This window comes from Peromyscus leucopus, chromosome 3, assembly GCF_004664715.2.
Source record: "Peromyscus leucopus breed LL Stock chromosome 3, UCI_PerLeu_2.1, whole genome shotgun sequence".
Taxonomy (NCBI): domain Eukaryota; kingdom Metazoa; phylum Chordata; class Mammalia; order Rodentia; family Cricetidae; genus Peromyscus; species Peromyscus leucopus.
This window is the reverse complement of record NC_051065.1, coordinates 104,140,051-104,151,027: the sequence shown is the minus strand read 5'-3', so window position 1 is coordinate 104,151,027 and position 10,977 is coordinate 104,140,051. Positions and strand designations below refer to the sequence as shown.

General features: G+C 50.4%; 1 protein-coding gene across 1 annotated transcript; it reads left to right on the top strand.

Moving 5' to 3' along the window:
- Positions 1–3,176: 3,176 nt before the first annotated feature.
- LOC114680968 (histone H1.10) lies at positions 3,177–4,250 on the top strand. Its single transcript, XM_028854153.2, has one exon. The coding sequence runs from the start codon at positions 3,326–3,328 to the stop codon at positions 3,902–3,904; it is 579 nt and encodes a 192-aa protein (XP_028709986.1). The 5' UTR covers positions 3,177–3,325; the 3' UTR covers positions 3,905–4,250.
- The last annotated feature ends 6,727 nt before the right edge of the window (positions 4,251–10,977 follow it).

The window sequence follows — 10,977 nt, the reverse complement described above, 5'->3', positions numbered from 1 at the left end:
TGCTGCAGACCCAGGGAAGACTGCTAGCTGAGAGAATGCCTGGGTGAGACATGCTGGAACTCAGGCCAGCCTGGGCTCCCAGCAGCAGAGTGAAGCAGAGCCAAATGGCTGGCGGCATTTGGCCGTGCAAACAGGGCAGTGCACAGAGGCTTCCGGGACCCGGGTGCTGAGCACCAAGCCGCTGGCAGAGCAGGTAATGGGACCCAACGAAGCCGCAGCTTGTAGTGGCTGGGTTTCCTCCCTTGAGCTCCTGAGGCGAGAGATGGTTGAGAGCCCTCTGGCCTGGGGACTGGGGCTGTAAAAAAGCTGTGCAGTTTGCTTGCTGACTGTGAGAAGGTCTCTTCCAAAGAGGTCTGCATCAGCCAGCTATGGTTGAGCTAACAGCCTTTGCCCTGGAGCAAAACTGCCTTAGAGGAAGGCTACGGACTGCAAAGCGCAGCTGTAGCTGAGAATGAAAGTTTCAGAGACTGCTTGAACTGAATTGTTGCAAGCAAAGAAAATGTAAAAAAATATTGGTTGTAGGACTTCTCATATTTGGAGCTGTTTGCTTCAGAGTCATTACGACTTGGATTGCTATACAGAGACTTCCAGGCAGCTGACAATTTTGAGCCCTGATTTCGAGCACTCAGAGGAACTTTAAGACTGGTACCAGAAATGTCTTTTTGAGCTTTTTAGACTTAAGAAATGGGATGAACAGGAGCGGTTTAATTGCAATGGAACAATTTTGACTTCACTTACACACATAGTCTGACTTACGATTTTTTTTGTGTATGCATATATACTTTATTGACTGTGGTGACTCACGAACTGTTTGGAATGGAACTGTTTATGGAACTGTTATATAAGGAATGGATGGAACTAGTTTTGTGAAGAATGTTTTTCCCCCCCAGGTTCAATTATAAAGAAAAGGGGGAGTTAATATTCCTCAGTCTATTTAATTAAAAAAAATATTTTGTTGAGTGGATTAATGTTAACTTGTGTTAATGTACCCTATGTTTTGTTAGCAAAAAGTGTATAGTTCTATAAAGAAATTGATTTTGGATGTTTGCTAAAGTTTAGGAAATGCAACAAGTTCTATTAAGAGATTTGGATGTTTGCTAAAGTTTGTAAAGTGAACATAGTTCTAGTGAGAGTTTGCTTTTGTATGTAAGTTTGTGAGAATTATAATTGTGTATAGTAATCTTCATGCTAGGGTTATGTTAACCTGGTAATGGTGATGGTAATGCTAAGTGAGTCTTTAGGTTTGATGTGGTTGCAAAAGAGGTTTACTGATTTATTTGATGCAGTTGCATCAGGAGTTTATTGATTTAAAAAAAAAGGGCTTGGTGCAGCTAAGACTGCTATAGACATCTTAGACCCATTCAAAAAAGGCCATTCTATCTTGATCATCCTCTAGTCCTTTACAGGGAGGTATAGCAGCCATAAGGGGTAGGTGTATTGCTGTGATCATTACAGCTATTTGCAAGCTCTTAGTGGAAAGGTGATTCAGAGGTGAATAGAGTTAAGCTCTGTACCCTCATTTTATATTATTATTAAGAAGGGGGATCTGTGGTGGCCCACAGAGGCTTCCTAGTGAGAACTTACTCAGGGTCAGAGAATCTGAACTTGCTTTACCCAGCAGGGCTGCATAACAAGATGATTTGGTCACAGGCATGTTTACCAGGTGTTTAAAAGGGTCTACACTTGGCTGTACTGAGTGCTTTGATCTTGCAAGGGGGAGGTCTTTTGCCTCTCCCCTTGGCATATTATAACAAGCCCTTTTCAATAAAGGACGAGGCTGATGGGTATTGATCCAGGCCCTCCTGAAGCTATCCTGTGTTTCTGTCTTTCTTCTCGTCTTCCATATCGCTCTATCTAAGAACCCTAGGAAAGGTGGGAGCTGGACTCCCATAGTGGCCCAAAGAAAAATTCAACTACAGGGGTGGGGTAGGGAGGAAAGTGGATCCAGTAGTTTGAAAGGGATCTCTGAAGCTGAGAGCTGAGAATCTTGGGTCTCCCTTTCATTTCTGAAGCTAGTGGAGTGTGTTAGGGCCTTTCTGATCAACAGAAGTGCTCCCTTCACTCAAGAGGCCAGGGAACTTCTTGACACCTATCAGCCAAAAGCTGGCATGGACTCTAGTGGTATCTACTGTGTCCTTCACAAGCAGGCCACTGCCTGAACCACCCCTGCTCCACTGTCATCCTAACCTCTTAGGCTTCAGGTCTTTCCTGCACTACCTCCTTTAAGCCCTCCATTACCAAGTGTTGCAGAGTTCCCCAAAAGCCACACCCTCTCAGGGACATGCCTCAGGAGCTCATAACCTTACACTTGTCCATCCTGGAGCCCCCACTTGGTTTTTAGGGCACCAGAGACAGCTACTTAAGCATCACAAAATGGGGTACTTGGACCAGGGAGCAGTGAGCAGTGTCTGGGGAGAAGCCCTTGTGGTTGTGCCCTCCTTGACACATCCTTGGGCTGGTGCCCAAAGCCCAAGATCTCCAGCACGCAACCTCAGGGCACCTCCCTTCTTCGATCCCCTTAGGATCTAGAGGAGACCCCCCGCCCCAGAACCTTCTCGTTTCCTCGCATTGCTCCTATTGGCCGCGTGAGGGCGTACCCTGTGTTAGTTCAGACAAATTAAAGCCCTTCCTGCAGGTAGGCCTGTGGTCCCCTGGGCCCAGACCTAACTCGGGTGCCTGAGGAGCACCCTTGGCTACCGCCTGCAAAGCTCTGGGCCTTGGGGTCTCGCCCGGGGCCCGTGATAATCGTTTCCAAACCGGGCGCCCCCCTTCCTCCACGCCCGTGCAGCCTGGGGTACACACCTCTGTGCCCCTCCGCCGAGCTCCTCCTAGGTGCAGGCTGCCTCTGCGCCGCACAGCGGGCTCGGACCCTGGCCAGGGCACACTGCTGAGGGTGCACCCGCGCCCGGAAGCCGCGGGCGGAGGAGGCAGCGGCCGCGGAAGGCACTCCAAGAAGCACAAGTTGGCGCTGGCCTGGGCCCAGGCTGTTGTTGTTCTCAACGTGGTCCGCCACGGGGAAATAAAAGCGGAGCGGGGCGCGCTCTCCGCCAGAGCGCAGCGCGCACGCCCAGAGCTTCGGAGCCGGCGCAGCCACGCCGCGCTCCCTGCAGGCTCTCCGCATCCCACCCCCGAGCCCCGCCGCGGCCGGCCCGGCCCCCGCCCGCGCCCCAGCCCTGCCGCCCGGTCCTAGGCCCGGCCGCGGCCGCTCCCGCCTGGAGCCGCCGCGCGCCCCAGCCCCCCGGCGTCGCCGAGGCCCCTCGCCTTCCTCTTCCCGGCGCGGCCCCCAGGCTACCGCGCGCCGCCTGCCACTAACCCGCTGGCCACCATGTCCGTGGAGCTTGAGGAGGCCCTGCCGCCGACGAGCGCCGACGGGACGGCCCGCAAGACGGCCAAGGCGAGCGGCCCTGCGGCGCCCGCGCAGCCCAAGAGAAGGAAGAACCGCAAGAAGAACCAGCCGGGCAAGTACAGCCAGCTGGTGGTGGAGACCATCCGCAGGCTGGGTGAGCGCGGCGGCTCGTCTCTGGCGCGCATCTACGCCGAGGCCAGGAAGGTGGCGTGGTTCGACCAGCAGAACGGGCGCACCTACCTCAAATACTCGATCCGGGCGCTGGTGCAGAACGACACGCTGCTGCAGGTGAAGGGCACCGGCGCCAACGGCTCCTTCAAGCTGAACCGCAAGAAGCTGGAGGGCGGTGCGGAGCGGCGCGGAGCCTCCGCGGCCAGCAGCCCCGCGCCCAAGGCGCGCACGGCGGCGGCGGCGGCGGCGGCGGACAGGACGCCGGCCAGGCCGCAGCCCGAGCGGCGCGCGCACAAGGCCAAGAAGGCGGCGGCGGCTGCCGGCGCGAAGAAGGTGAAGAAGGCGGCCAAACCCAACGTGCCCAAGGTGCCCAAGGGCCGCAAGTGACGCCCGACGGTCTGGCGACGTTGACAAGTTTTCCGTCTCTACCCCGCAGTGTACCGGTTCGGTACGGTTCGGCCTGGCCCAGGTTCCCCACTCCCCGTCCTTTTCCTGCCCCTCCCCCAGCGATGCTACGTTCTGTTTGCTTTAGGTTTTTGAAACGGCCCTGGCGACGCCTCCATTGGCTCTCACCCTTGGCAACGGCCGTCGTCATGGTTACCGGCCCGGCGGCGCCAATGGCCTGGCGGCGCCTGCCTGCCGTGCCCGCCGCTGGCCACCCCGCGCTCCGGTTGCGCGGCGCCTTGCTCCGCCCGCCGCCCTCCTGGGGCGCAATAAACGGTTCCAACCTTGATCCTTGTCGTTGTCTCGTGGGCGCTGAGGGCTGCGGGGGTGGAGTGGGGGCTCCTGCGGGGGGAGTCGAGGTTCCTAAGCTCAGCTAGGCAACTAGCCGACCGCGCTGGCCGAAGTGGCACAGGTGTGCCCTGAGACAGCTGGCCAGTGGAGAGCACGATACCTGTAAGAAATGTTAAAAGTGGGGTCCCAGCCTCGGGTCTCCGCACTGACCAGCATGTACAGGCTAGCTGTCCACATGTTGGGGATTAAACCTCAGGATCCAGTCTAACAATGGACAGTTTTGCCAAATGGAAGACCTGCAAAGTTCTAGAACAGTATGTACACATAAGGTGTGGGAGTGAGCTGGAGCCAGGGTTGGTGAGAGATAACAGAATGCTCGTTCCCTGTATCACTTTTTTTTAAGTGGGGAAGGGCTTTGGGGCAATGGCTGAGGGTGGGAAGGGACCAGCGTTTCTTGGCTGATGTGATCATGAGGTAGACTCAGCCATCTGAACAAAGTGGTCACTTCACTGCCTCTTGAATTCTGGTACCTGACTGAAGGTTCCCTGCAAAAGGCATGACCAGGTACCATGTTGAATTGGGCTCTACCATCCCCAAGCTGGCTCACCCCCAAACGGCTCAGCCCCTGTCCACAGGGTCATGACGGGCTAGATTCTGGAAACAACCTTACCCAATTCCACGGGTATTTTTGAGGTTTCCTGAAGGCTAAGGGTTGGCTTGTCTGCCTGAGTGTTCCCAGTACTCCACAGCCAGCACTGGCTCTTATCCAAGTGCCTGGTAAAATCCCTAACCTGTCTCCTGCCTGCCCTGCTATAACCCTCTTTTTGTGAACTCTGGGGCCTCTTAGTGCCTTTCAAATTGTCATTATTACCTCATTCTTTCCATAACTCCCAACTCTGCACACCTGCCTTCCAGGGGCTTACCCCTCACGTGCCCATCCCTTGTAACTTAGCATCCCATTCCTTGGAGATGCTGGTTCTTGGCTTCTGCTTTCCGCCCCATGCCTAAGTGTAGGCCCTCCTAGACACTGAAGTACACAGAGTAGTCCTCAATAGGTGTCTAAGGTTTTCTATTGCTGTGATGAAACACCATGACCTTAGCAATATGGGGAAGAAAGGGTTTATTTGGCTTACACATCCTAAGTCTCAATCTATTGAGAGATGCCAAGGCAGGAACTCAAACGGGGCAGGAAACTGGAGGCAGAAACCGATGCAGAGGTAGGTCATGGAGGAATGCTGCTTGCTGGCTTACTCCTCATGGCTTGCTCAGTTTGCTTTCTTGTAGAACCCAGTACCACTAGGGATGATACAACCCATTAGGAGCTGGGCCCTCCCCCATCAATCACTAATAAAGAAAATGCCATACAGGCTTGCCTACAGCCTGTTCTTATGGAAGCATTTTCTCCCTTGAGGTTCCCTCCTCTCAGATGACTCTAGCTCCTGTCAAGATGACATAAAACTGTCCAGCATGGCAGGTCAGGGCCTCTGCGCATTGTAAATGTCCTTTGGGGACCAAGCCCACCCTAGGGTCAGGTTACAGGGCTGGCAGAATACTGAACCCCTCCAGCCCCAGGGGTAGTCATGTGACCTAAGACCTGGCCAGTGAGTGCTTGAGTCGGTTGTTAACTTGGCTTCAGTGGCTAAGACAGAGATGGGTTCAGTGCCAACCACTGGAGCACTTCTCTGGGTACCACTGAGAAACAGCTGCTCTTCCTGAGGACCGCTAAATGGTAGCAATGTAAGTCCAGGGTTGCTTGAGGGAGAGGCTGCCTGAGAAGGAATCAAGATTGGGGTGCTGGAGGCAGGAAATGGACACCTGCCTAAAGGCCTCACCACCCTAGGACTGCTGCATGGCTCTGTAGAGGAGTCTGTTGGAGCTGGGTTTCTGACAGCTGCGTTCTGGCCTCCCAACTCCTTTGATTACCTTTTCTCACCACATCCCTGGACTTTGACATTTCTTCAAATGGTTGTTCTTCTAAACCATCTGCCCAGGGTCCCCAATCGCCGCTCCCCACCGGCTCATCCAGACTCACCTCTTAGGCTTGCCAACTTCCTCCACACTGAGTTCACCCAAGTAAACTTGAAAAAAGAGGCTTCCCAAGTTAAGGCTATATGATCCTAGCCAGCCACTCCTGACAATTTGCAGTGGCCAGGAGCTCGGAGGGGGGCTTCTTCAGTCTCCTCCAACTCAGAGAAGAATGTGGGCAAAGGGGGACTTAACTGATGCAACTATTGAGCCCTTGGGATGTGGCACAGTCAGCCAATGGCCAGGTTCCTCCTGACATTACATTCTGCTCCTGAACTGAGGAAGTCTAGGATCTATTTCCTTAGTACGTCCTGATCTTGGCCCCAATGACCCTGGATTAAGTTTGAACACAGATGACACCTGGCTAAGGAAAAAGGTTTTCTGGTTGAGGTAGCCCAATATAGCCAAGAGCAGAGGACTTACAATACATAAAGCAGCTGAGGCTGAGTGCTGCCTCTCTGCACCCACTAATGGGAAGGGCTGGTAGAGGCTGAGGCTCAGGGTGCTGGACCTGGCTTCACGGGGGCTTTTGGTTGGAGGACAAAGATTATTCTCTGCAAGCCAGAGTTTCCTCACATAGAGTCAAGGCTGGGTTACTTGTGACTGTACACCTGCAAACAGGCTACCACCTTGTGAGCTCCCAGATCTCAGGTATTCTTCGGAGGTCTCGAGGTCTGCCTTCTTTCTGGCCTTGGGACAGCCCTGCAGACACTACTAAGCCCTTATCCTGGGGACTGCAGCTATAGTGACCACAGGCTGGGGTCTCCATGTCTGGACCAACCTGTCCTGGACTTGTGCCTCTGCCAGATATGGCTCAGAGCTGAGCATGGGCGCTGGGAGGGTTGGTGCCGAAGACCCTTGTATCACATACCTGGTAAGTCAGTTCTGTGTGGTGTAGCCCAGTGCTCATTAGGCATTCTGGCCTTGCCAGCAGTCCCCAGGCAGCAGTGTGGCTCTGGTCCTCCACAGCAGGTGCCATTCTGGCCACTTGTCACAAGATGGAGGCCGCAACGCTGGCGGAGGTGTTGAAGAACAAAGTGAGAGCTTATGTGTCAAGAGCCGCATCTGCAGTCCTTCACTCAGCGCTTAACTGGACGGCCCTTCCCGGACAGTGTCAGGCTGGGGACAGAACAGAGAAGTCAGCAGCTTCTTGGTGGGGACCGTGAAGCCCGGAGACTCAGGACTAACACAGGCCTGGGGTCTGGAAGATGCTTCTGGGGAGTGAGGAGCAGCATCAGAGGGGAGCGGAACTTGGGTTCCTGGGTCAACCGGAGCTCAACAGGGAAGCAGAAGCTGAGGGGGCACAGAAGCAGATGCGGGAGTCTGACTTATTATGGCCATTCTGTAAGGATGTCTTCATGACAGTTGGAATGTGAAGCCACGGCAGGCAGGAACCCCACTACCTGAGAAGGGACTCCAGCACATCGTGAAACCTGTCATGGCAATGACAGCGTCTTGGAGAAGTCCAGACCCTTGTTCTCTGTTCCTGGTGACAGAAAGGCTGGGGAGAATGGTACTGGACTCTGAACCTCAGGAAAGTGAGCAGATAAGCAAATAACATGGCAACTTCCTTCTGAATCTGGCAGGAATCTGCCCAGTAGCCCCCCCAGACAGGAAATAGGCAAACAAGGTTGTTCTGGGCACAGAAAATGAAGTGTATGGCATGAGGGGGAGGAAAGTATATTAGTCCAGGTTCTCTAGAGGAACAGAACTGATAGAATCAATCTATACATAGAGAAAGGGGATTTATTAGAATGGCTTACTAGTGGTCCAGCTCGTCCAACAATGGCTGTCTGCCAATGGAAGGTTCAAGAATCCAGTAGTTGTTCAGTCCATGAGGCTGGGTGTCTCAGCTGGTCTTCAGTACATGCTAGATACTGAAGAAGGTTCTAAAGCTATGAAGGAATGGACTTGCCAGCAAGAGTGAGAGCAAGCAGGCAAAGAGAGCAAGCTTCCTTCTTCCATCTCCTTTATATAGGCTGCCAGCAGGTGTGGCCCAGATTGAAGATGTTTTCTCCCCACCTCAAAAATCCAGATTAGAAGTATGTCTTCCCACTTCTTAATTGAGCAAAGATCCCTCACAGGTGTGCCCAGCCATTTGGGTTTTAGTTACTTCCAGATGTAGTCAAGTTGACAACCAAGAACAGCCATCAAAAATTACCTTAAATTTGTATCAATATACAAAAATCCATACCAATGTAAAATATTTGAAATTAATAGTTGCTTTTTAGTTTAAAGTATATTCAATAATCTACCCTTTTATCCTATCACTCCTATATCTTTTCTTTTCAGAAAGAGATCCTTGAATCTAACCTCCCTTGTTTAGTTTCCTCTCTTACCATGACCAGTAACAATTTGTCACTGAAAGAACCAAGCAGACGCCATAACAGGCTGTTCAGTCTTCTCTCAGAGATCAGTCTTCAATTTCAGTTTCCTGAGACTTAAGCAAGCAGTTTCTGGGAGGGCTATGACATAGTCCTTTCAGTAGCTCCCTTTCTGCATGTATTCTGGTCGCTCAAGGTTCAGCCAGTTGTTTACTATCTGGGACCCCTCACCAACTTAGAGATACGTGCATGGGTCAATGTGAACGTGCGAGGCCAGCCAGCCTCCATGGCAGCTCAGGACAAAGCCTGGGATTTGTCCAGGCCTGCCCCCAAAATGATAACTGTAACCCCTAACCAGTAAATTCAAAGGCTACACACCCTCACCCAATCATATGATGCCAAGGCTTGTACCACCCTGTTTACGGTTTTTCCCTTTAAAAACCCCTCACCCCGAGAGCTCAGGGCCGTCCTCCTCCACCTGCTGTGTTGAGTGTTGGACATGGACCAAGCCCAGGCTTGCTTGTTATCAATAAACCCCTATGTGTTTCGCATCAGATACTGGCTCTGTGGTGGTCTTGCTTGGGGATCTTGAGATGTGGCCACAACATCATCTCCCCACCCAAATGATGACAAACATCATCATCCACTGAATGACCAAAAACCATTTAGCATACATCTTAGGAATGTGGACATCATATTCTTGAAACTGTATCCTGTTGTCTAGGGGTGATGGCATCTTTAGGGAACCCTGAGAAAATTGACATAATGGTAAAGTCCTGGGAGGGCTAGCTGTATCTTTTTTTTTTTTTTTTTTTTTTTTTTTTTTTTTTTTTTTTTTTTTTTTGTCGAGTCTCTGTGTAATGGAAAAGTGTAGAGCTTATCTGAAGTCCTGGCTGGAGTAGTCTGTGAGGCTGGACCATCTCAGCTAGCAGTTTTGAAGTAGTTCTGGGTACAGAATATTGAGGAAAATGCAACAGAGGCATTTTGAGGCTAGATCACCTGGCTACTTATCTTTATTGGTGTCTGGTCCTTTTTTTTTCTGAAACCCATAAACTTCTAAAGTTAACATATATATCTGTAATAACACAAGTATGGAATGTGTGGTGTGTACAAGTCAGCTAAAGATGATTTTTTTGTTTTATGTTTGAACAGTAAAAGACATCTTTCAACTTTATAAGTCAATTCAGACTTCATAACTAAACTGTAATAGAAATCTCCATCCATCCATATGAGAGGATGGCATGTAATAATAAGTCATGAGAACTCTGTAGCCAACAAGATTTATCACATCTCATCCATTCTTGCTTCCATAGGTGAGGGATCAGCATACATGTCACCTGTCCTGTAGTCTTTCTTGGTTTGTTTTTCCATGTCTGCAAGTCAAGATTTTTAGGAGGTCTTCCCAGATCAAATCTAATCTTCACTAATTTTGAAGAGAACCATAACTTTTTGTTTCCTGTGGAAACAATGGCCCATATTGATCATCAATCAAGAAAACACTCTACAGGCCAATCTTTTTTTTTTAAATAATTGAGTAAAACCGAAATTTATTATAAGCCACAGTCATCCTAGGGACCTCCATGCTATATATATAGCCTCCATGGTTCTATGGGTTGTGGTCTGATTGTTCTTTATTTTATATCTAGAATCCACTTATGAGTGAGTATATACCATGACTGTCTTTCTGGGTTTGGGTTACCTCACTCAGGATGATTTTTTCTAGTTCCATCCATTTGCCTGCAAATTTCATGCTTTCATTGTTTTTCTCTGCTGAGTAGTACTCCATTGTGTATATGTACCACATTTTTTTCATCCATTCTTCCGTTGATGGGCATCTAGGTTGTTTCCAGGTTCTGGCTATTACAAATAGTGCTGCTATGAACATAGATGAGCATGTATCTTTATGGTATGAATCAGCATTCCTTGGGTATATGCCCAAGAGTGGGATGGCTGGGTCTTGAGGTAGTTCGATTCCTAATTTTCTGAGAAACCGCCATACTGATTTCCACAGTGGTTGTACAAGTTTACATTCCCACCAACAGTGGAGGAGTGTTCCCTTTGCTCCACATCCTCTCCAACATTGACTGTCATTGGTGTTTTTGATCGTAGCCATTCTGACAGGTGTAAGGTGGTATCTCAGAGTCGTTTTGATTTGCATTTCTCTGATGATTAAGGATGTTGAACATTTCTTTAAATGTCTTTCAGCCATTTGTGATTCTTGTTTTGTGGATTCTCTGTTTAGTTCTTTAGCCCATTTTTTAATTGGACTGTTCAATATTTTGATGTCTAGTTTCTTGAGTTCTTTATATACTGTGGAGATCAATCCTCTGTCAGATGTGGGGTTGGTGAAGATCTTTTCCCAATCTGTTGGCTATC

Coding starts and splice junctions, on each gene's coding strand:
- LOC114680968 (XM_028854153.2), top strand. CDS start 3,326: ATGTCCGTGGAGCTTGAGGAGGCCCTGCCGCCGACGAGCGCCGACGGG.